This window comes from Cebidichthys violaceus, unplaced genomic scaffold (assembly GCF_023349555.1).
Source record: "Cebidichthys violaceus isolate CVI_PGR_0920_01 unplaced genomic scaffold, fCebVio1.0.p SCAF_9, whole genome shotgun sequence".
NCBI lineage: Eukaryota > Metazoa > Chordata > Actinopteri > Perciformes > Stichaeidae > Cebidichthys > Cebidichthys violaceus.
The window spans coordinates 14,631,733-14,658,276 of NW_027176975.1; the positions used below are offsets into that span (position 1 = coordinate 14,631,733).

The window sequence follows — 26,544 nt, forward strand, 5'->3', positions numbered from 1 at the left end:
TAAATATTGTGTTCAATACAAACTTGAAGTTATTGTCCAGCTATTAGAAACATTTTGTACAGACAGTATATTTCCCTTTTGTTTTGTTGTGTGGACTTGACCACATTTGCCAAAAAGAAACTCCAGTCTGAGAGCAGTAATATAAGAGGAACTGTATCTCTGTGGCATCATTAGGTTAGCCAAATACGGTGTCTAATTAAAACAATAAAGAGACTGTGTGTGGTGATGTTCCAAAACAATCCACACATAACATAATTTGGTCTAAAACCTTGTGGAGATGGTTATCCTGTACGGACGTGGTTTCATAGTCAAACCAAAATCGGTGCTGAGATCCAGCTCCTGACCTGGAACATTTTCAATCCGCAGCCCGTGAAGCAGCGTAGTGAGAAACACAAACAGCTCCAAACGTGCAAATCCATCACCGAGACATCGCCTCTTCCCCATGCCGAAGATGAGAACCTTCTCCGTCAGCTCCTTGTTGAGGAGTCCCGAGGAACCCAGGAAGCGTTCAGGACTAAATGTGTCCGGGTCACCCCAAAGATCGCTAGGAAAGAATTAAAAAACATGAAGATTAATGAAGCAATAAAACAGAAAAACACATTCTCCTCATCTGAAAATGTGTTGAATAACTTAACTCTTTACTGATACACTAACATGTCTTGTGAAAGTCAGCTACTTACAGATCATGATTGACTTGATACTGGTTAATGAAAACACATGTATCTTTGGGAATGAAGTATCCATTCAGGGTGATGTTTCTCGTAGTACTGAAGAGGACAAAAATAGTATGAATCTACATGCATGAATATACTGTGAACAAAATTACTGTCTTACCAGTGAGGAATGGTGAAAGGGACGTATGAAGCATGACGAAACAGTTCATATATGAACGCCTCCGTGAAAGGCATCTTGGACTTATCTGAAAACATGGGCAGTCTGGCTGTGCCAATGTGGTCATCTACGAAAGAGAAAAAAACATTACAACGTTACTGAAGACTGGGAAGCTATTTTACAATATTTTTGTATTTATTTTACAAGCTTTTTGTACTCTGATGTATCTTAAATGTAGGTGATTTGTTTAAGCCTCTGACACTTAACCTGCATCTCAGTTTCTGGGCTGGAGAATGCATCCCAGGAGGAGAGGTTTGTCCTTTGAAGGACATGAAGGCCAGGCTGACCTCTCAACACTTTCCCAAATGTGATGGTCTGTCCTTACAGAAACCAAAACTAAAGGTGCATTCAGGTGCAATCTATAGAAATCAAACATTTCTGAGTTTTTCACAAGGATGTTGCCCTAAATGGCTGACAAAAGAGCAGTGGTATGCTAGGGTTCCATGTTCCATGATAGCTGATAACTTTTATGAAACTATCAGGAACTGTGATTATGTCTTATTATTAGAACAAACACTGGTATATTTCCAGACTTGGAAATGAGTTGACTATAGGATGATGGGATCTTAAAGGATACAGTCTCTGAACTGGGATGCAGGTTACGTAGTATGTCAGTGTTTGACCAGAAGAGCACTTGAAGTTTGTCTGCAATGACATCAAATCATTATTTAGCTTTATGATAGCTTAATGATATAACTGCATCATCATTAGTTGTCCTCCTAGACTTCAACCTGTCTGTAAATTTGGGATGCACTTGGTTAAATGTGCTGCGATGTGTTGAATGTTTTGAGTTTTTGACATGCACATCCCAAATAATTTCAATCACATAAAGTATATGCTCATCTTTCCAATTGATTAAAAATGTTGCCCTCGCTCGACCACTAATATGGTTCGCAGTAGAGTGGTGAGCTTTACTGTAAACAGTAGAATAAAAGCTTCACAGTTAATTGTCTTAGGTTGCAATTAATTGAAGTGATGAGTATGTGAACAATTTTCTAACTATGGGTATTCACATAGTGTGCCTTGCGTGTTACCGGCTTTGTATCAGTGTGGAACAACTCTCTAGCCATTCTTTCTTTCTTTCTTTGGTTGTTTGTGCCTCCCTCTCTGATTCATCCCATCTCCTCTTAGTCTCTCTCTCTCTCTCTCTCTCTCTCTCTCGCTCTCTCTCTCTCTCTCTCTCTCTCTCTCTCTCTCTCTCTCTCTCTCTCCCTGAGAAAATGCAACGTGCCTCAGAACAGACAGCACCAGTTCTGTCAACCCACTTCAAAAGTAACTCTGGCGTCAGCAAATTGGACCGATCTTTTGAGTTTCTCTGGTGGCTTTCGGATTGTTGGAAAGTCCCTGGGGTTTTTTCATTGTTGGATTTTATTTCATTTTTTTGTAATGAATTCCTAATAAACAGCATCATATGCTTGTCTACACATGTGGTGATGATAAATGTGTTACACAGAGATGCATTTCCACCCGTTTGTATCCTTAAAAACACATTTTTTAAAAGATAAGATCAATCCACTCTGGATCTATTTCATAGCTGAAATATTAACAGCCACTGTATGTGCATCACCGTGTTCTCTAAATTTAGCAGTTTTGGCAAATCAATAATAAATTGCCAGCAACATTTGTTAGCTCATTAGTATTAATCATTAATAAGCAACCTTCTATTTCTGCACAATGAGAACGAGTCATTCATCATAGCATGAATTTTTTCTCTTTACATATGACGCATGCAAAAACTGTATTGAATGTGCCAGTTAGAGTTTTCTGGTTCCCTTTTTTAGTGAAGATCCATCTTGGTATACAAAGAAAAAGGAGAGACAGTACCTATCTCCTGGTGTATTCTGTCCTGGATGTCAGGATACTTGATCAGGTACAACAGGCTCCACTGTAAACCAGCAATGATGGTGTCAAATCCTTTAGGAAATTACAAACAACACAACTGCAAGTTAAAGGAGGGTAATCATCATTATCAATATGATTAATTTAATGCCATTAGCGGTGATAATATAAGTAAAACCTCCGTTGTGGCTAACCTGCTCCAAAGATGTCGATGACAGTGTGAATTATCTGAGAGTTGGAGAGCACAGATGTATCCTTATTTCCTTCTCTGTCCTCACAAAGTGCAATCAGAGCATCCGTAATGTCCCGAATACAGTTCTGCAATCACACACACATATGATATGACTGGACATTTCACATTGTATTAACTAAAGACTGATTCATTATTTTGCAGATATAGATGTTCAAAGTTTTTAAAGCAATAATTAGGGAAGAGACATCAGTTATGGTATGACGCGTGTCTTCCAGTGGGATGCTAATCCCTAATTAGAGTGCGTGCGAAAATTTTAGCCACTCTGCACAAGAACAAAGGTCCCTCCAAGGGAACTTGTTTGTTATTTTTTTGGCTACAGTTGCACTCACAGCTACTACTGTATGAGTGTAATGTCAGATTTAGTAGTGGACGGCAAATTAGTGGGACTGATATAAAACAATACTTAAAGAATCAGCATCCACCAATTAAGCTGTACTGAAAATATTCTGTATGTATTTTGTGGTCACTGTACAATAGACTGCTGAGATAATATACACCGGTGATCTGTTTGTCATTTTTAATACCTTGTCAAGATATTTGATGAATCATTGTGGTGGCTTAGTCCTGGTACATGAAACTTTTGTCACCTTCTTTGAAACATCTATATTTTTGCACTGCATGTCCTTAAAAACCCTTAAATTGTGATTTCTTCTTCTATTTTTGTTTTTGCAGTACCCAATCAACATAACGTAAAATCAAAAGACAACCTCATCCTGCAAAGTAGCAATGGTTGATTGTCCTGTAATGTGTCAATGTTTAATTCTGCATTTGTATTTTGCAATGTATTTACATTTAAACTAAATTATGGTCTTCAAGTGTATCAGCCAGCCTCCAGTCCTTACCTTATCAAAGGTGTTGATGTGCTCCTCGATGCTACGCTCCATGAATCCGTTCATCCTGTGGATGTGCTGGACCATCTTCCTCAGAGATGGACTCGGAAAGTAACGAAACACAGGGAAAAAATCAGCCAGGTTCCCTGCTGCAAAGATCCTCAGGACCTCGTTGTTGATGTGAACTATAGTAAGGAACTCGTTATCATTGTAGTCGTACCTTTTCCCAAAACAGAGGGCACAGACGACATTTGCCACTGAGGTTACCAGGGGTATCACCGGATCTATACCCGTCATATTGTGGCCCATTTCTCCTTTAACAGCAGCCTGTTCTCGCATCACCTCCACCATCTCAGCTGCCTCAGCACAGACATGCTCCTCCAGCAGGCAAGTAGCACCAGACCCTCTGGGCTCCGCCTGGGAGAAAGACCTGAGGGCATTCTTACACAGCTTCTTGTGGAGCATCCAGGTCGGTCCATACTTCTCACTGAAGGTCATACTGGTCCCATTGGCTACGGCAGAAAAAGTGAATAGATCAGGTCGCCCGGCAAAAGCTTCTCCCTGCCGAACCAGCGCTTGTCTGATAGTGGTGTATCCACTCAGGACGACAACAGTTAAAGAGCCCAGATGCATCTAGAGCAAAGGAATGAACAAATTATAGAAATAATAAATACTCAATCATCTGTCTGGCGACAACTTTTCAACACATGTTACTGTATAGACCTTGAAAACATCGCCGTACTGGAGCCTCAAGCTGGTTAGAGAAAGATGAATCTGGTCGCCCATCTGGAGCAGATTGCCGACAAGGGGCCACGGTGTGGGGCCTGGAGGAGGGGGATATTTTCTGTAGTCCAAATGGGATTTGTGGTGGTGGCTCTTTCGGCTCCTGAGGGCCATCAGGAGGAGGATGAGAAGACAAAGTGCAACCGTGACACTAGACAGAGAGGCACAGGGATTATCCTTGATGGGCAACATCCCAAATGTCAGTCTCATCTTGCCAGGTAAACTCTAAATACTGAGAGAGAGAGAGGGGGGAGACTGTTAAAAGATGCAGCTAGAGGGTGAAAACTTGTCTATAAAAGAAAGTAGAGGACCAAATGAAACAAAGAAAAAAAACAAGAAATATGGCAAACAATTTTGATAGAAATCTCACCATGCAGTATCCTTTGTAACTTTGGTGTAAAAAAAGTAGAGAGCAGAGTAGAGACCAAAATTCTCAGCCAGGCAGAAGTTTGAGGTCTGATACTCTGGAACTTGTTGGTGAGAGTAGCTCACAGTACGGAACGTCCCATTCAACAGCTACAGGCCCCCTGCAGAGGGAGCTGCTGCCTGTTAACAATGAAGAGGCACACATGGCGAGAAACTTGGCTCCGACCCGGCCAGCTAGTGACCGCAATTGAACACAGACCGTACCCATTCACAACAAGGGCCCCTCCTCTCCTGTTCCCTCTGTCCATCACAAAGTTGGATCACGTGTGTTGCAGTTTGTAAAAAGTATTACGTCATGTTATGAAATGTGAAACACGGATAAGGATGGAAATAAGACAACAAAACTTTCTAGAAAAGTACTGAACATGAACATCACCAATAAAAAAATATTTTTTATTTGAATTAAGGACTTTTACTTGTGCAGAATGAAAATTGGTGATATTAGTATTTTTACTTAAGTGAAGGATCTGAGTACTTCCTTCCTCACAGACCACAGAGCTTATCTATAAAGAATGTAATCTGTGTAATGTGTCACAAGAGGGTGCGTTCCGTCCTCTTCCATTGACTTCATGTCCCGTACGGTTTGGACTGAGGTCCGTGCTATCAGGCTTCAAGCATCGGTCAAATCCTGCATCATCACAACCACAACACTTAGGAAGTGTGGACAAAATAACAAGAACATCTAACAATCTATTACAGTCCAATGCAAAATCACATATAGGATGACTAAAAGATGAAAGCTAAACCTAAACCTTTCTGACACCCTAAAACAATAAAAGATTATTAAATGCATGTTCATGCAGCTGCTGGTTACACATGGTAGTTGTGTATAGTTCCACAATGAAAAGGGATTGCCAGCCATAGTTTTTAAGTTCTAACTTTTATTACATTATAAACATCTGCCAAACATTCCTGACAGATTTATTTTCCTTTCATTTTAGCAGCTTTCATTCTTTATATTTTTAATATTTGACTTGTGGCCTCTACTTTCATTATCAAATTTTCTCCCTTTTCATCATGCTCAAAATATCCTATGCTTCTCTCTACTGCCTTCATCCCCCTAATCATGCCTGTATTTCATCCTCCTCCCCAGTTCTCTAACTTTCCATCTTTCATTCCTTTCTTTCTTCTCTCTTAATCACTCTCCATCGAACCGTCAATTTAGCTCAAGCTCAACTGTGGGACACCCGGTGCTGTCAGGCTGAGCGACAGCTCCTTTGACCCAATGGTCCACATCCTCTCCAGGCTGAGGCGGTCCGGACCGGGCAGACAGAGCCGACACACACTGACTCTATGGAGCCAGACTAGATGGAGAAGTGTCTAGAATATGTTGCTCATATTAAACATGAAACCAAAAGTGTTATAGCCCTAACACCCATACACATACTGCCAAAAACTTAAAATTTTTAATTTAAAGTTTTATCTGCTCAATATAATTGAGCAGATAAATATCTGCTCAATTATATGGCTAAACCAGACAGACTATGTCCTCTGTGACAATGGTGCTGTACGTTTTGATCAAAAATGAATACCAGTTCCACACCTAGACATAAGACTCACATGCATTAGCAAGCAGAACGTGGATACATATTTTTTTAATGCTCCACTTTTCACATCTTACTGTTTAACTGTCCCAGTACATCGCCTTCATAGTCAACTGTTTGACAAAATGGAGCTAAGCATTATGGGAAGATGGTTTCTTAAGTGTTTTGCAACACCAAGTACAATTCTGCTGATCTTTTCATTGTTTGACAAGGTTTAATTACAGAGACCATGTTGTCCCCGGGGATAGTTATCAAACGGGTGTGTGTATTTCCAGACAGCCAAGATTAAAATAGGCACAACAGACAAAGTTATGTGACCACATTGTTCCTGGGAGACAGTGAAGCAGCAGGAGGCCCCTTATCAAAGCAAACATCTTCCCAATTATGTTTGATGTCTTGTAGCTCATGGACCAATCCTCTGCTGCGTGCTGACGCGCGATGCAATGAAGCAATAGGAGCAACGCAACAAGCAAACTTTTTGTATGCTTCAACTTTCAGTAAAACGTTTGTTTGGTATTTTTGTTTTGATCAGACTTGGCCAATAGATCATTAAACGTTTGTCATCTATATCTATGGAGCCAATATGTGTTTTATAATTAATCACCTTAAGAAGAGACAGATTTAATTACCCAATAGCAAACTTGAATAATGTTACACCAACTTTTATGCAGGCATGAGGCATAGGCTACTTTATAAAGTTGGACCACCTTAAAACTAGTAATGGGGTAAATGATACATTTCCTGACTGCTTATGGTAGCCTACATTTACTATACAAAAACAATACATGAACAATAAAAACAATGTTTGATTCAAATTAAAACAGACTACCATGCACTATCCTAGAGATAATGGCATGCTCTTCAGAAACTAAACGTGTGCGCGCCTGCTGCGCGGGGACCTTAGATAAACTGGGATTTTGGTTCCGTTTGAACGGTGATTAGCACGTGCAATGGGATCCGCAGAGGACCGAGGACGGTAGACGTGATGCTGTATTCTAGCGCTGAGTGAGGGAGGCAGGTATTTAAAGCTGCTCGGCGGGTCTCCGGTCCACTGACTGTGAGAGGATGCAGACAGCAGCAACATGCCTGTCATTGGAGCAGGAAACCACCAGATTAAAGGTACCTCGTCAGCATCTACCACAGGTAAGAATCACTTTTAACTATGACGTTATTACATTTTTCAATTTACCGTATTATATTCGGTAGTGGAAATAAAAAACAAAAGGCAAACTAAACATTTTGAAGCAGCATTTAGTTAGTGTGCACCATAGAGGTGGAACAAATCGTGTATATTTTACCACCTTCTAACATAAGTTAAAAACGTTTACGTTCTTTGTGTGCAGTTTACTGAACCTTAAATACTTTAATGCTTGAACCATCTTATGGCTCCATTCTTAACTTTTTGATTGTATTTAATAGGCGTTCTATTTTAAATTTCATAATAACGTTTTTGTGCTGTTCTTCTGTTCTATGTTGTAATGTACTACATTATGATGTGTGTGTAGTTAGTTCTGGAGAAAAGCCAATATATATAATAATAATAATAATAAGCTATAGGACAAAATTAAGCACATTATTCATACTGTATTTATAATTGTTTTGTTGTTGTTCATTGTAAAATTAATTATTGAAATAACAATTATGTTAATAATTATCTTAAAGTACCAAGCCAAATAAAACATATAAAAGAAGAAACTGATGACAGCTAAATGTAAATCATAAAACTAAATCATTATGAAAGGAGCTGGACCGTTATAAATGTCCTAACCTATGAATAAGATAATTAAATGCTGGTTTATCCTGATTACAGGGGGGGAAAATGCATATGTTGAGGCAGCATACTATGATGTGATCATGTTTAATGTTTAAGCAACAGTAATTGTCTGTTCCACCTTACATGCTTCTACGTGCAATGTGGAATATTCTTAATCACCTCTTTATTGTCACGCAACCCTTCACTGTTTCTCACAGTTGAGCCCATTTAGAATTACAGCTTTTCTGGCAAATATGATGAAGCACACCTTTTTCCCGGGTGCGCACCCTGCTGTTCTTTGATCCTCTCTGTCCAAAAGAGGTCAGTCCAGTCCACAACTCAGAGCCAGCCCGACTTTATGGAGCCAGTCGTAACCCTTAACCCCGTGGTGTTACCCTGCTGACAATGCCAGTGCCTCATTTGGCACAGCTTCTCTCCAGCAGGTTGGGATGACAACTTACGCACAGGGTTATGATGAAACACGAAAAAAACTATTCTTACTCAGTGATCCACACACACATGCAGTACATTACAGTGTATGAGTAAACACACACACATGCACACACACACACACACACACACACACACACACACACAAGTTTAAGTGGACACTGGCGTCCATGTGTCTTTTTCAGAGGGAAAGCATGCCAACATGAACTCTCAGCCTGACAATGGTCACCAGCAGCAGTCTGATAACGGGTGAAACCACCAGGGTCTAAACCAGAACCACAAACCAGAGCATGTAGACGGACCTGAGACACAGGACCTGCCCATGCCAATCCCAGACCCCCCCATTCAGTACACACAGGTAAACTGCACCCAACAGTAAGGAGCCAATTAAGACTGAGCCAAATGTGAGGAAAGATCCACAGCTGAGCTCCGGTTTGGTTCAGATTTCTTCGTTCCTTGAGGACAATTTAGCTCATAACCAAAATAGCATGGGGGTACACAGAATTCAAAATAATCTACCAATACTTAGAATTTAGGGATTTTAATAGATTACGGAAATTGACCACTGTTGTCATATGTTGGGTTTGGCTCAGTTTTTAGTATGGCAATGTGTTCAGAAATATACTGCAGAGAAATCTTTGAAGGTGTTTTACATCGGGAAGTCAAGTCTTCTCATTTGAATTTTGAGTCACAGATTGAAATTTTTTTTTTTTTAAATGTTACACTGGGGAGCAGATTGAGTTTAATCATCTGGTTTGTATTTCAATGAATCAACCTGTTGTTAAAGGGTTCACTTGACCTTAAATATGGCATTGTGTGCACCAGAGATGTATTTATGGTTTGCGTCAAAAGATGAAACAAGATAAGTAATGTTGAAGGTATAACCCAAAAATAATCTACAAGCTTTACGGCATGCAGATCTCCTAAAAGATGTAAAACGCCTCCCACTAAACAAGGAGCCTGTTATTAACTCTATCGGGCTCAGAAGAGCTAATGCACTGCTCCATGTGTTTAGGACTGTCTTTGATCTGCTATGAGACAACAAGCGGGGCAGGGGGGGAAAGGGGGGGTATAAACTTGAAGAAGATATACTTGAAGAATTTTTTTTCTCTGGAATCTCAGTTGTTCATCAATAACGAGTGGCATGAGTCCTGTAGCGGGAGGAAGATTCCTGTGTATGATCCTGCCACAGGGAAGCTACTGTGTGAAGTGGAAGAGGCTGACTCAGTGAGTATATCATACATATCCAAGATGTTGTATGCTGAACACATTGCAATACCCCTTGAGACAAATTTGTGATCTCGTAGGAAGATGTGGACAAAGCAGTGAGGAGTGCCAGAGCTGCCTTCCAGATGGGGTCTCCATGGCGATCCATGGACACCTCAGACCGAGGTCTACTACTAAACAAACTTGCTGACTTAGTGGAGAGAGACCGTCTACTACTGGCAGTGAGAAACGCACACACACATACTCAACTGGTTTATGAAGTAATGACGCTTTATTTTATTAACTGCTTTTTTATTTCTAGACACTAGAGGCTCTGGACTCTGGCAAAGTATTTCTCATGGTATATTTTGTAGATCTAATGGCCACCGTCAAAACCTTGAGATATTATGGTGGCTGGGCAGACAAGATTCAAGGCAAAACCATCCCCGTAGGTGAGTTGCCCCTTTTTCAATATTACTCACCAACTGATGCTGATGTTAGTGTCTTTTGGTGATGCATTTAGATCATAGATATTAGCCATGTTGGACAATTATATTTTAATATAAAAGCCACAGTGTGCTCGAAGCTATCATGAATTAACTGTGCATTATTTTCAGATGGAGAGTATTTTACTTACACATGGCATGAACCCATTGGGGTATGTTGGCAGATCATTCCTGTGAGTAGAAAAGACTGGAGACACAACACTTATAAACAGATGTTTACCATAGACATTAGTTCCTCCACTGAATTGTAATGAGAAAGGTTATAGTTTATAGTTTATAAGTTGTTCCTTTGTATGTACCTGCTTATTAGATATTAATCATACTCTTACAAGTTCCTCATGTTGTTGCAAGTCAAACATGTTTATGCAATTTGGCTGACAGTTGAACTTCCCAGTGATGATGTTCGCATGGAAAATTGCTCCTGCTCTGTGCTGTGGGAACACTGTAGTCATCAAACCTGCTGAACAGACCCCATTATCAGCCCTGCACATGGCTGCACTCATCAAAAAGGTACTTGAATTATCACTGTTTACCTCCAACAATGATACATGATCAAAAGACCATGTGGGCAAAAGCGATAAACTTGCATTCAGAAATTGCAGAGATGTAGCTGTAAAAGACGGAAGACCGCTCTTAGATAATGTCTCTTTTAAAGACGAACATGTCTCTCACTGCGTTTGTCTGTGTCCAGGCTGGATTTCCTCCAGGAGTAGTGAACGTGGTGCCAGGTTATGGTCAGACAGCAGGCAGCGCCATTTCCTACCACATGGACATCGACAAAGTAGCCTTTACCGGATCTACTGATTTTAGTGTCTATTGAAATGAATAGCAAATTGAGGGTGTTTGTAGAGGAACCGATCTATGAAGAGTTTGTCCACCGTAGTGTGGAGAAGGCAAGATCCAAAGTCCTGGGAAGCCCATTGCTGCCAGGGGTTGAACAAGGACCACAGGTACGGCATACAGTTAGACTACAGTATCTGCTCAAAGATCTCCACAGCCACTTAACTGCAAGCTTCACGTTCTAAGAGAAAATTTGATTTGAGCTGCTGTTTTCTGCAGATTGACCAGAAGCAGTTTGATAAGATAATGGAGCTGATAGAGAACGGAAAGAGGGAGGGAGCCACGCTGGAGTGTGGGGGATCCGCATGGGGTCAGCAGGGACTTTTCATCCAACCCACCGTCTTCTCAAATGTCACAGACGACATGCGCATCGCTAAAGAAGAGGTACTGTGCTCTGACACACACACCTGCACGGACACAAACACACGTGATGGTACACATGTGTTCTGAATTTCCTCTTCATGTGAGCTTTTCATCGTTGCCACCACGTTTCCCCCTTTTGCCTCTCAGATTTTTGGTCCAGTGCAACAGATCATGTGTTTCCGTGGCACCCATGAAGTCATCCATAGAGCCAACGCCACACACTACGGCCTAGCAGCAGGAGTGCTTACGAACAACATCGACAAAGCTCTAACAGTCTCCTCTGCTCTGCAGAGTGGCATGGTGTGGTAGGGATCAAATACTACATAGGGTTTGGGGATCGAACAGTAAATCTGATGTATCTGCTGTGCACATCCTCACAGAAACCTTCTTTAAAGAAATATATTTCATATTTCATATACTGTATATATATGTTATATATATTATATATATATATAACATATTTCCATTTTGCCACATATTAATGTGTAAAATGGTTGGCGATTTTATGGAGTGAGGTGAAACTATTGTTTCTTTTTTTTAGGGTAAACTGCTACAATGCCATGAGTGCTCAGTGTCTGTAGGTGCCAAATGTTTCCATCAAATGCCTTTCCTCTATATGTACACTGGGTGGCGCTGTTCTTGGGTCCTGTGCTCACCTATATAAGCAATTAGGTAATTATTGCCATCAGGTGTTGGACCCCGGAAAGGGAAAGCGTTTTGACCGCTGTCGCGGTAAGAGTGAGTTTGCTCCACTGTGCACCAATTAGTATGTGTACCACGGCAGGAACGAATAAACTAATATTCATACCAAGTGAACGTGTCGGTGGATTATGTTTGCAATCAAAAGGTGAACGCGTAGGTAATCGAGGCTGACAGAACAGCGCGTCAGACAGATCGATCCGGAAGAAAACAGCACCTCAGTAGCCCAAGTAATGGACCGGGCTCCTTTAATAGTGTCCCTTTGGTGGCTTCAAGATGTCTGGGAACGGGAGGGAACTGTGAGTAATACCATTGTATAGTATCTCAACTTTAGCTTGGCTGGTGCTCAATGTTTGGTTTCAGAGGTGGGGACATTACATTACATTTACTTAGCTGATGCTTTTATCCAAGGTGGCTTACAATAAATGCATTCAACTATGTGGCTATAAATAATATAAATGTTGTTTTCTTCATTATATTATTTTTTTCATCTAGTTGATAATATATTATGATTGAATTGGTTATCAAAAATAAAAGCTCTCTCTATCTTGATAGAGACCTGATGCTTCTTAATAAATAGTGTTGTGTTTTCTTTACCAACATTTTAGACTTCCAATTCCAGTGTCAAATATATTTAAAAACTCAATAAATAATGTTGTATTTGTGTCATTACTTTAAAGTGCTCTACACTTTGCTGCATTATCTTTGATTGAAGATAATTGCTTGCATATATTTTAGGTGAATTATATGTAAATAAAAACAGCAAAACAATAACCTCCACAATGACCTCCACCAAGAAGGCAGAGCAGTTGGTCTGTTGCTTAACATGAAAAATTTGTGGCAAAAATAATCTGGCAATTACTTGCTACTGTTTGTAAAACGTAGTGCTGTGAGTGCACTGTAGCCTAGTAACTGAAGGTGACTCAGATGAGTTATTTTAGTGAATTAATCAAACTAAAACTGTAAAAATTAGTGGGACAAAATAGGATTTTGAGATGTGAGCCCATCCCCAGTGCCCAGAGGAAATAATGTCCTTGCTGGTACTAGAAACATGGCAACAGCCTTTTATAATCAATGTATAAACATCCACAAAGCTACATGTAGGTTGGTACTTCGATACTTGTAACATTGCAACTCTACTGGTAACTATTGCTCATGTAATGTTCCTCACATAATCAGTGGTGTTTTTTTATTTTATTTCAGGGGGGAATATGCTCTTCAGGAGTACACTGAAGTCAAGGCAGTCACCATCAAAATCTCACAGAAGAACTCATAATACCGTCATATCACAGGACTTACTTTTTCTTTAATTCTCTGCCACCACACAGCTTCAGATCCTCCAAACACATTTTGCAATAATCATATTGCACCTGGTTATTTTGAAGGCATCGTCGATGCTGTGTCACTCCATGAACATTTTAGTCCTGCCTAAGATGTATCCACTTTTACAACTTATTGTCAATGTTGTGTCTCTTTCTCTTTAAATTTCTGAGACAATACTGACTTTCATTTATTTATGTTTTCCCATAATATACTATGGATCAGATGTATCCAACAGTTAAGTGAACAGCATGTTCTCTATTATTGTCTGGAATGTTTATCAAGAGAACTTGTTTCTTCAATAGCACTTTGCCAGAAAATAATTATTTTAATAGTTGTCATACAAAAAATAGAAAGACATTTTACATACTATTTACATGGATTTCCAAATGAAATCCATAAAACTGTTGACCCATATTATGAGCAGTAAACATTACATGGATTGCAATACAGTAAACATGATCATGTTTTTCTTTTTTACATTTTGTTGTAGTACTGCTATTAATACAGATAAAACAGTCATGGTTGTCTCATTTAATTTCCACACAGTCCCAACTCATCTCCACCTCCAATCTGAGAACATGAAGGGATTTGACTGTGGATGCTGTAGTGTCCTATTGTATTGATTATAGACTTTTTCAATGGTTAATTATACTCAATTAAGTATTTGGCATGTTTGAAATACTAGTCATATGCTTTTCATCGGAGGCGGAAAGTAACTGTAAATAAATTAATGTATATTTATAATTTTTCTCAGACAATCAATTACATCTAAAGAATTTTAATTTTCTAGTGGCACCCTCCATATACAGTATGACTGTGACTGCAGTTGTAGTGTTAACAGACTAGGTTTTAGTCCATGAATCATGACTCATGTTGCCTTGGAGGTCCACCCCGACCTCTTCCTCTACCTGGCCCAGGTTGAGGTCCCCTGGCATTCCCAGGAGGCCCTCTTCTTGGCCCCGGGGCATAGGTCACTGGAGCTCTGGGGTTTGGGGCAGCCAGTGACACATCCTTTTGTAGATTTACCCCTTTTGCCGCTGCACCTGGCTTAATTCTGGGAGACTTGCTGCCCTTCGTGATTACAACATCTTAGAGGACAGATGGAGAGCAAAAAGAGTGGTGAGGACAGTCAGGTGCAGAGTGTCTGATAGCATGTGCAATAAAGGAATATATACGGTTGTGTGTGTACCAGGTGAGTGTGGCTCCTCCTTGATGGGAGGCGGTATTAGAGACTTATTTGGCAGCAGGTCCTCCAAGTCTTTCATCACTTCATTAGTGCTGTCCTTGTTGTTCCTGCGGTTCTTCTCTTCATCTCTCGCCTAAAGTGTTAAACCAGACAGTCCTGTGTTTGATTAAATCTTGAACATGGGAGATATTGAAAAAAGAGGGAAACAAGGGGAGGAGAACAGAACTTGGACGTAACAAGATAACGCTCACACTGACCATTTTCATCTTCCTTTTAAGGTCCATGTTTGCTTGTTGGTATCCCTTTGACACGGCATTCAGGTAGTAGAGGGCCAACCTGTTGTGCATTATAAGAAGTATTTAAACAATACAACAGCTGAGACCACAGTCAGGCTTTAAACACAGGTCAGTAGATACTGAGGTCATGCCCTCCAAGTTATGACTTTACTTTCTACAGTTACACACACTGGTTCTTGCATTTTTAGACAATAAGTATATAATTGACTATTTTAGGTCCAAAAAGTAAAGATAAAGTTGTGTAGGATTTAAAAATATTTGACTCTACTGGGGTGCCCCCTGTGGTAGTATAGGTATTTTCGAGCAGCCAATTTGTTATGCCACCAGAATAGCTATGAATACATAAAACGTATGTATATGCCAATATACAGACAGTGTGCAGAAGGCTTCAGTCAATTTACCAATTTACAGAATTGTAAATATTCCTTTATAAAAAAAAAAACACAAAATCTGTACAAATCTAAATGTACAGATTTACTTGTGTAGTTTTGAAAGCAGAAATTCAGAACATACTTTATAATGTCAGAGCACTACTTTTTTTTAAAGTGTTGGCTCACTGGCATCAGCTGGCTACCGAAACTGGAAATATGGTTGCCATTTTTAGTCACATATTTTGGGTAACTAAGATACTAGTTATATGTCAGCTTAATAATAAAAGTGTGACATCAAAGAATAAAAGCTTTATTACAGTAACCAATCAAAATTCTTCTGTGGTTTCTGTTTATCTGATACTTTACAAAATTTGGATCTTAAGAGTTATTAGTTAACGTGTACACCCTCAACTCCACGTATACAAAATACCAGCAGTACAACTGTTGTCATGAAATCCTTAAAAAATGAATCCAGCAAGTCCCTGGTTGCTTGTTCATCTGTCTTCTCCCTTTCAGATTTGGGTTTTCTGGACATTTGTGCTGATTCCCACCACAGATACATAAGCCCTTCAGCATCATAGTCTTGGATTGTGGTGCTCTTAAATCATCAGCTTGTCCATCATTGCTACTTTCAGAGAATTTCAATGCCTATTTGTGTTATTCTTCCTCTCCAGTAGCCTACAAGGAGTGGCGTTCCACCTCAACTTGCCTTTTTAGCAGATACAGCACAGCATTTTTCAGTTGATATTTGAATAATACTTACAACATGAGGAGGACAGCAGGCAGGATGAGTCCAGGGTTTGTGGCATACGAAAAAATGTTCGATAGGAAGGACGGTAGATCCTGATCTATAGTCTCCATGACCACATCATACATTCTGTCCTGGCCACTGGGGGAAAAAAGTTGGATCAAAAGCAACAATATTTGTTGTATATCAACAAAAAGTGACCACCAAATGGCAAACGTGAGACAGTTTTAGCATGTTTAGGCACAAATGTGCTTGAGTGCCTCTCAAATTTGCAAGGCTGGTCAAAGGGAGTTTAACCAAAATGGTAGCAATGGTAAAATAAAACATTCAAAAATCATTCCTTTTGTTTTATCCCTCACAATGGTTTGTATTTTGTGTTGTTAACTAGACCAAAAAAGCTAAAAAGTAATTTAAGTACTTGAATCACTATACGCAAATATTGATATGCCAGCAAGCTACTGCAAAATGTATTTAAATGACTAGTTTAATTAGATGTAGTTCAATACTCCCCAACCCTGAGAATGAGCAACTGACAGACTGACACTGTATACATTAAAATAGGCTTCTAAAAACATTTGGATAAATGAACTCCATAGGTTTTAAATAGTTTCATATATATGAAATATATGAAACTAGATATATATATATATATATATATTTGTTCATTACATGACTAACTTTATTTTTACCTGCAGAAGAACTCATAATGAACAATCTAACTTTGTAAATTGAATTAATTTCACTATCATGTATATATACTATATCGGTCCTACTGTCTCCATCTCTTACTGACCTGAATGGTCCACAGTCAAACGATGGGGACAAGGTCATGATGGTGTAGACAACAGGCAGCAGGCTGAGGAACAGCACAAGCAGCAACAGGCCCATGTAGAAGTTGTTGGACCGCGAGGCCTTGAAAACTCGCTCATGAGGAACATTACAGCACATCACTGCCCAACACTGGTAGTACATCGAGGACAGGAGACGCAAAATGTTCAGACCCACCAGACCTGGAGCGTAAAAGGCTCCCATCCTGAGGAAAATAGCAGAAACATTGTCTAAAACATACTGAATTATCAGCCAGCTTTTAACTAATCATTTATAAAGAAAAGAAGTCAACTATTATTCTAATTTATGATTTAATGTCATTAATTTGAGTTCCTCTCCAACAGTTAACAGGCAAACAAATAATACAAATTATATGTCGAGATAGCCACTCCACACTCACTTTTTTGTTAATTATTAGCACATTTGTGACAGAAACATAAGGAGTAATTCACCATATCATTCCTTGATTGAAGACAAGCCCCAGCACATTTCCACTGATGTCAAACTCCCCATATGAAGGCTGGAATCAACACAATAAATAAACAATATGATTATCATGCTCAAATTAATTAATAAGAACCAGCTTGATCACTTTGCATTTGCTAACTCTCTCTCGCTCTCTCTTTCTCTCTCTCTCTTTGTAATTAAGTTCTCATTGCAGTGTCTTGTGTCACTGGATGTTAGGGATCAGCTGTCCTGCCATTGTATGGTATCAGGTTGACAATGATCCAATTTGAACTTTGCTGTACTCAAACAGTGTTCAATAATAATTGAAAGACATGGTAGCTATACAATGTCGACATAAATGGATACACCATCTTCAAATTTCCATTTTGACACACACACACTACAAGTAGCCTACTCACAAATCCGGCCTCCAGGTCCCAGCACCAGCAGTAGTTAAGAAAGCGGACAATGACAGCTCGCAGAAAGTCACCCACCAGGATAGTCAAATAGCTCACCTGAATGTCCGACACGACCAGCTTCACAAATCCCTACACATTATCAGAAACCAACGAGAAAAGAAGCAAAAGAAATAAGAAAAAATACAAACTACCAATTAATTCAAATGATTAGTGTCTTCTGTCTGATTAATCGGAGGGTGAAGTAAAGGAATGATGCTGCAAACTGAGTAAAAAAAATCGTTGTCTACTGCAGCTACTACTGTTTATACGCCCATAATTTCTCATTCACCATTGGAAAACAGTATAATGCCACTACTGACTATTCCCACGGCATTCTCCCAGCAGGGTCCTCTGATGACGTCAGCTGGGGACACATTTGGAGGAGGCACATCTGTCGTGTTGAAGTGGGAGCTGTAGTTGGCGTAGTATTGATCTAAAGCCCATATTGTGGCATTCCTGATGGACTTCTCTGTCTCCAGCTAAAGGATAGAAAATACGTCAAAGCATATGCAACACAACTCAAACTTTATTTACGTACCACAATTCACACCCACAGGGATATACACAGTTTGCCACATTGATTTAAAGGGGTAGTCGCACATTACAGGAAATACTATTCACTTTCCGGTTGAGAGTTTGATGAGAAGCTCGATACCACTCAGCAAATTTCCCATTATGTCAAACTTTTGCTTTAAAGGTATCTGCTGTCACAACATTTGTAGCTGAACTGACGGTTAGTACAGTATTTTAAAAGTGAGTCATTCTTATCTTAAATAGTTAAGTATCAAGGACAATTAATTTTATAACATATCCGACACCAGATCAAACACAGCGAAGGTCTTGCACGCAGCGAAGGTTTCTTACCATGGAAATACAGGAGACAGCCCAAATTAAGCCCAAATATCTATAAACACACCAGCCCAGCAACAGAAAGAAACACATACATACATATTTGTCGTACCTTTTCATTGACCTCATCAAACAGGGCGAAGAGGAAGGTGTAAAGGTTTCCCAGGAAGAGGGCAAAGATTCGTCCTAGCTGCCACTTGAGGGCAATACGAGGGTGATAATCTTCCAATTCTGCAATGGTTTCAAACAGAGGAGGACACACCAGCCCCAGCAGAGACATCACAAACTCCACCTGATACATTGGACAAGAGAGGGGGGTTACAGATCTCATTTTCACTCTCATTTTCAAGCCGCAACTCTCCCAAATCTCCTTATGTTATCTAAAAACATCACGTTTAATGTCCACCTGCCTCGTTTTTTTCAAGCCACGAGAGTTTGTCTTGTTCCATCTTAGCAAAGTCTTGCGAACGTTTCACTACAAAGTAGATGAGGTATCCGCTGCCTCCAAGAGTGCATGTGATCAGGAAGTTTGCCAGAACCCTGAGGAAGCGTCGGAGATGGATGTTTTCATCTTTCTGGTTCTCCTGCTCATCCACAATGGATTCCTACAGCAGGGTAAAATCAATATAAATGAACAAAGTTGTGATTGCTTGAGATTTTAACCTTCTTTTCCATTTGCAAATTTCAGCAGTTTTCACATATAAAATAAAATAAAATAAAATGATATATATATATATACAGTATATACATTACATCCTGGTCTGCTAAGACTACTGCTGGTGATGAATTTGGTATCTTGGGTTCTTTCATGATGGATTTTTCTATGTATGATTGTTACATTTTTGTACATCAAAGGAAATGTTTGCTTTTGTTACACTGCTTATCCTCCAATACAAATATACACACAAACACACACACCTGCTAACCTTGAAGCTGGTGGTAATGGAGGCGTACTTATTGTCTGCAGTCTCTGGGTTTCCTATTAGGTAGTCCCAGCTGGTGAACATCTTCCAGCTGAAGGTGAATTCTCCCTCATCCGCCCCGTCACCGCCTTCATTTGAGTTACGAGCCATCCTGAGAAGACAAAAAGACCACATTAAAAATACACAAACATCCTCGTTCTCATGTATACATATACATCTGATTGTTTGTGTGCCTTGCCTTACGTTCTTATGACAACCATCAAACTGTACCCAAAGATGCCAACTCCCACCAGCAGGTATGACAGAGGGAGTCTGAACTTCAGCACCCCGATCATTCGATCGTTGTTGTAGTAGCCGTAGAACAAAAAGGAGTACTGGCAGAATCCCTGTTTATAAGGTATTCAAAGATGAAAACTTACAGACATGAATTACAACTGCGCAAACAGGTGCTAAGAGCAACTTTCCCACGATTTTAACAAGACTAGGAAAAGGTTAAAACATGGCCAATGAAACGATAACATCTTGTTAAAAATATTGATAATATACAAGACATCTATGAGTCTACAGCCATGCCATGAATAAACTGATGAATAAAGCGTAGATCCTTACTCCAAAGTCAGAGAGCACAGAGAAGTCCATGGCTGTGTCCTGCTCCTCTCGAGGCACAGTTTTCCGCGGAATGGAGCCGTATGGAAGACCCATAAGAATCTAAACAAAGGAGAGGGATGAAAGTGAGAAAGGAGAGCTAAATAACCCATGTATCCAATCTGCACACTGTGCTAACATGAGAAAGGCTGTACCTCAGGCAGAACCACCAGGCCAAACATGAACCCAAACAGGACCATATTCAGACCATACATCCACCTCAGGAAAATAAAGTAGGATGCCACAGATGAACCGAAGTGACCTATTATTAAGAGAACAGAAACCAGGTGGTATAAGAAACAGCTCAGTGTTTATTTTCCAATGATGTCATAGCGGTACCAACTTTCTACATCCTTTATCTTCCTCTCCCAGGGTATACAGGCTGTTTTGAAGTTCTCAAAGTCACGTTTGAACTTGATTAGTTTCTGAAATAAAAAAAAAAGGTTTGAAATCTCCCCAATATCATCCTCATTCTAAAGTTCTATTAAGTGTTGCAAAATTAGCAGATTACCTTGGCCATCATGACTTTGAATGCGTACAGCTTCTTTCCTTTTCCTTTCCCAAGAGCTCCTTCAAATTCTTCAACAAATTCCTGTGCCTCCCTGTTTGACCATTCAGAGAAAACATTCACCAATTAAATAAAGTGTGCAATACACAAATGAAAAACACAATCTTCCTAACCAATGACTTAATTAGTCAGTGGCAACAGGAACAACAGGAAAAACAACAGGTTTGGGATGATTTACTGATTGATGCCCCGAATAAGGTAAGAGCATCGGAAGGAAGACTTGGCAAGCAGCAGGTCAGTAGCCACAACATGCATTAAACAGTGTCAAGCTCATGAAAAAGTTAGGGCAGTTCACCTATCAGGTTGCTTACACTGATCTGTACATGGAGAAACATACACACAGAGTACACACACACACACACACACACACTGTTAGCCCTTGCAAGGCAGCTGGTAATGTCTTCTCACACTGAGAGGAAGATGTGTAACTGGCTAAACTACAGCCAACTATGTGGGTGCTGGTGTTGTTTAGTTTATCTGAGATTTACAACTGTATTCATGTGTCTTCTGTGCATCTCAAAGGAGAGAGAAGTTACATAATTAAATACATTTGTAAATGTTGATGAACAAAGGCTTGGATCTAATCATTTTCAGAGTGCTTTTTTAGAATTAAATTTATTTGAAAGTGATGTGAATGTTGGAGCTCGGTTCTGCAAATGTTCAGTTTCCAGAAAGCATGATGGCTTTGATTTGCAATATAACAGCACTGACAGAGAGAAGTTCAAAACCACTAGAGATGAACATGTTTTAATAATGAATGATCAACATCACATGTATATGACATGAGTGATGGCAGGCATTTAGGAAGGTGGTCCTAAGAAATAGTCAATGATCAAAAAAACATTGAAAAAAATTGCAGTCACCAAAATTTGCAGTAATCACACGTAAGCAAGCAAAGGATGTGAGTTTTTGTTGTTACTTGAGCAGCACAAGTCTCCTCTTCATGCGCCAGGGTTTGTTCCTTAACGTAGCGATCAGTTTCTTCTTCTCCTCTACCTGTTCCTTCAGGGCTGCGATCTCTCCCTCCGACAGCGATTCTTCACCAGAATCAGAGGAGGAAGAGGAAGAGCTGATAAAGGGAAAGAGCTGTCACATGCCATGGATTTGACAAGGCACCAGTCACAATGAAACCAGTTTGTTTTATTGTTTTGTTTTTGTGTATCTGGGTTTTAAATTACTTTTGGGGCTCCAATATTTTGTGCTACAGTTTGACATTAATATTCAGTTTTGTATCATTGACATCTATGATATCACATTTGTAAAAACTTGTTGAGCACTGTGAGATCAGACAAGTTTTTTCAAAAAGCTTAATAAATTGAACCTTGGATGAACCTCTTTTCATTTTAAAAATATGTGTTTATGACCAAATACCTGCAAAATGAATGACATTCCCATCAGCCTCAGCTGTGTTTAGTGCTGGTTAACAAATGTTATCGCATTACCATAAGGTTGCAAACATAGTAGGTTAAAGTCAATATCAATGTCAAATGACATGACAATTTGTAAGTAATTTAGAGTGCAATAACACCATCATTCTTGCTTTTTTGTGTGTCATTTTACACCATGTAGTCTAAACTTACTGCAACCTAAACGCATACGCCGAAATATGTCAACTCAGAGCAAGTAACGTTGTATAACTTTTTTGTAAAATTCTACACAAATTAAGCTATTGCATTAAATGATTTTAAAGAGCAGGTATAAGGGTAAATTCATCAGCTTATTTACAAGAGAGTTAGAGCTGGAAGATAGCGATATTTAATATGCAGCCAACTCCCAAACACTCCCAATGAAACAGAAGGCAGATCTGGTGTCACAGGATGTTTTGTTCTGTTGCCTTTTTTTTAAGGCAGCAGTAGCCTAAATAATGAATGAACAAATGAGATCACATCATCCCAGCAGCCAAAAATCTGCAACATGTAAACTTCATCATGCTGCACATTTGGTTGGTGATGGACATACCAGCCATTATCATTTTTTTCTCAGTACATGAACAGCATCTGACTGCTGATATGTCAAACTGTATACTACTATCTACTATAACCTGTCAAATCAACCAGATAAACTCTAAATCCCATATATTCAGGCAAACAAGTGAGTATTCTATGTTGTAATAATATTGAAGTAATAACACTGTTAATGTTTCATCTCCCTGAACATATGCCACATAGCTTCATATCATCAGAGTCTGCCAGAGGTGTGCATGAGACTGAATGAAGAAAGCCCATACAGGTGTGTGGAGCGTGCAGGTAGGCGAGAGTCAGCTCTCAGAGAATACTGCACCTGCTCAACCTCCCATTCTTCTTTTTCTTGTCATTCTCACCACTCATATTCTTCCCTTGTTTCCCTTTAACATTTCCCTTCTTCTCCTTGTTCTGCTCCTCTTTCTCCTTTTTGGACACGTCCGTCCCTCGCTTTTTACGTTTCTCTCTGTCTTCTTCGCTCTCCTCATTGCTTTCTTCCTTAGCTTTCTTCCTGGAGGCTTTTGAACGGGTTTTTTTCACACTCCAGTTGTCTTCCTCATCCTCTTCATCGCTGTCCTGCGGCTTGGCCTTCTTCTTTCGTACTCTTTTCCTTGGTGCCTCATCCTCCTCATCCTCCTCATGATCGCTGACTGGTTTGGATTTGCGTTGTGGTTTGGCTCTTCTATTTTTTGCCTTCCGCCTTGCCTCATCTGAAACAAACATTTACATTTTAGATAAGTAGCTGAAAGCTTGTTCAAAGTACAATAATAAAGAGTACAAATATCCTCTGAAATGAGTCAGCTTCTATAACAGCAGAAACTTGGTCAAAAGTTGTAAATATTCTTGAAGAACAGAGGTAAAAACGAGCAGTAATTTTCACTTTTTTGGCATCACATCACCACATTGTGGCAAATCTTAAAGACATAGTCATACCTTGTTCAATTTAACTGCTTCTCTGATGAAAAGTAAACAAACTCACCTTCACTTCCACTGTCTGATGCAACATCAATCTCCATCCCAACTGTGAACATGCAGAAACCCCCCCCCCCACAAATTTAGGGGATTCATCTCAACAAAAAAGATATTTACCATTAAACAATTGAATTTTACTTAGTCATAATCAATGAAATAAAAGTGAATATTAAAAGCTAAAAGTTGTTAGAAACAATTAAAGACAACTCTTTTTTAGCAAAATAGAGTAAAAAAAGTATTACCATCTTCAACCTTAATTGCAGCATCATTTTTCCTCTTTGGAGGCATTTTGCCGCGTCTCTATAGCTTATTTCCTGCAGTCAGTCCTCACTTCAGACTCGGTCTCATCTCCATCCATGTGTCACTCGGTGCAATGGGCTGTTACACTTGTGAAGGTACTGTGTCAGAAAGCCAGGATACACCCCCTCTCACACACACATGCGCACACACACACACACACTCACACACACACACACACACACACACACACACACATGCAAGAACAGGTGCTCCTCTGTTTAGGCTGTTCAAAGACTGGGCTCCTTGACGACCGTCAAAGATAACACAGTTCATTAGATGATAATCAGGATGCTGAAGGAAAATAAGGTCAGACAATGGACTTGTCTATCAAAATGCTAATTGTTTTTCACTGGAGAAATAGGAGCTTGGATACAGTCCACCTGCTTTAATCCTCAAGTTTATTCAAATTGGATAATGGCTAATAACTTGTATTGTTGTCATATAATGGGTGTGATTATATGAGGAAACAATGCACAAAAAACTGATGGTTGGACAAGTGCCATCACTTACTGAGCCAGAAAGGAGACACCAGAGCAAATGTTGACATAAAGATCAAGCCCTCATTAAAGTTAGATGAAAGCTTAAGTAATCCTGAGTGAAAAGTGAAACAAGTCACTCTATTTAAATACTGTACAGAGTTTTCTGTGGGAGTACACTGCAAACTGAACACACAGGAGTACCTCCAGTGATTCTGTAACTTCAATAACAGTGTTTTACTAAAGGGACAAGTCTGTCAGTTTTACAAGCTGTTTATTAAATGATAGGTTCACATTTGTTCAAGTCCACCTTAAAAACAATACTCACAACCCATATGTACATTAAAAGACCTCATTGTTCAACATGGATTGTGACTTTGGAAAAATACGTGCTTGATTTGATCAACTCAGATTGCTGAAGCCTCATTCATATTAGCCATGTTCCATTTTGCCATTGGTTTAGGGCAGACTTTAAAAATGTCACCTGTCCTTTTATTAAGAGCTAGAAATGAGGACTGAGGGATGAACAATGTTGTCTATGCTCCTATTATGTGTTTCAACCTGCATAGTTATGGTTAAATGCTTGAATAATACAGGAGGAAACAGGAGATGCCTGTCTGCTATGCTGCTAACAGAGAGAGCAGCACACTTCCGTGAGTTATATTCATGATGGTTTACTTGTACCTGAACGACAAGCTAAGCCCTCTGGCTTGCAGCTTTTCATGTCCTCCTCATCCAGCTCCTCCTCTCACTCCTCCCCTGGATTGTCCCCTCCTCTCCTGCAACCATTCAATATTCCTCTTCAACCTTTCTTCTCACTATACTGGATTGAGGCTTACAGGATCTTTTAGTGCATTTCTTTTTTAAGATCCATGAAATAGTTTGTCTAACTTTCAAAAAGTTCACACTCTGTGACAACCTTTGCTCTCCAACGCAAACCTGTACAATGTCCCAACAGTCAAATCAGAGCTTGAAGCACCGCAATGTCTCGATCCTCCCTTCACTGTTAGGGAATAAGAGATGCCCATCGTGATACAGCAGACCTTGCAATATCCGGTAATGTGTAACCCATCATGGCTCAGTTTTCTCCTACACTGTACCAGCATGCAGGGAGACTGGGATGGAGCCAAAACACAACTCCAGTGACAGGGTGACACAGCGGGCATCAGCGTTGGCAGCGTTGGTATTACCTAAATAAATAAGAGTGATGCACAATATGACAGTGTCTCCAGCATACACATAAGATGGAGGCTTTACTCAGTCTTCCTCAGTCTTCATTAAATAATGTGATTGACATTTCTTGGCCAACTATGAAAGAATAAAGCATGGAGGCTTACTCCATCTCCTAGTTCTCAAATAGCTGCAGAGATTAATACTTAATGCACTTGTCATGAATTGATCATGAGCATCAATGGAAGTGGATTTGATTGGCACTGAATTTCAACGTCAGTGGAACTATGAGCTTGTTGACTTGTTGGCTTAAATGATTTAGACAACACTTAATCCTCAATAACAACCCTTACATTGTTCGTCTTGAATTTCAATTGAACAAGACTTTTAATGACCATCAATATATAGGATTTCAGGTTAATAAAGTTTCACTAATGAGAGAACACCATTACTTTTACGTGTGACTGACAGGTCAGCTAAATGAGAGGTTGATTGGCAGGAGTGCAGATCAGAATCAGCTACTGAGACACTGGATATGACCATGCAGTTATCAGATGATATGAATCATGATACATGATGAAAGTCAGGAGATCACAGTGAATGGATTCACACTGACAGCTCAAATCTGAATGCTTGGCAA

General features: G+C 39.7%; 2 protein-coding genes and 1 pseudogene across 2 annotated transcripts; 1 reads left to right on the plus strand and 2 right to left on the minus strand.

Moving 5' to 3' along the window:
* Positions 1–261: 261 nt before the first annotated feature.
* On the minus strand, positions 262–4,806 carry cyp1d1 (cytochrome P450, family 1, subfamily D, polypeptide 1). Its single transcript, XM_068702879.1, has 7 exons — positions 4,537–4,806; positions 3,826–4,446; positions 2,925–3,048; positions 2,716–2,805; positions 835–958; positions 681–767; positions 262–544 (listed from the first exon to the last, which is right to left on the minus strand). The coding sequence occupies exons 1-7, from the start codon at positions 4,804–4,806 to the stop codon at positions 262–264; spliced, it is 1,599 nt and encodes a 532-aa protein (XP_068558980.1).
* A 4,193-nt stretch (positions 4,807–8,999) lies between these two features.
* On the plus strand, positions 9,000–13,659 carry LOC137866776 (aldehyde dehydrogenase 1A1-like; annotated as a pseudogene).
* Positions 13,660–14,567: 908 nt separating this feature from the next.
* Positions 14,568–24,246, minus strand: tmc2b (transmembrane channel-like 2b). The gene is made up of 20 exons (XM_068703608.1): positions 24,201–24,246; positions 23,966–24,007; positions 23,306–23,696; positions 21,945–22,094; positions 20,969–21,059; positions 20,801–20,882; positions 20,613–20,719; positions 20,422–20,520; positions 20,056–20,198; positions 19,816–19,963; positions 19,300–19,494; positions 19,002–19,181; positions 18,361–18,519; positions 18,002–18,130; positions 17,588–17,655; positions 17,101–17,340; positions 16,323–16,448; positions 15,150–15,228; positions 14,882–15,025; positions 14,568–14,777 (listed from the first exon to the last, which is right to left on the minus strand). The coding sequence occupies exons 1-20, from the start codon at positions 24,244–24,246 to the stop codon at positions 14,568–14,570; spliced, it is 2,829 nt and encodes a 942-aa protein (XP_068559709.1).
* Positions 24,247–26,544: the final 2,298 nt, after the last annotated feature.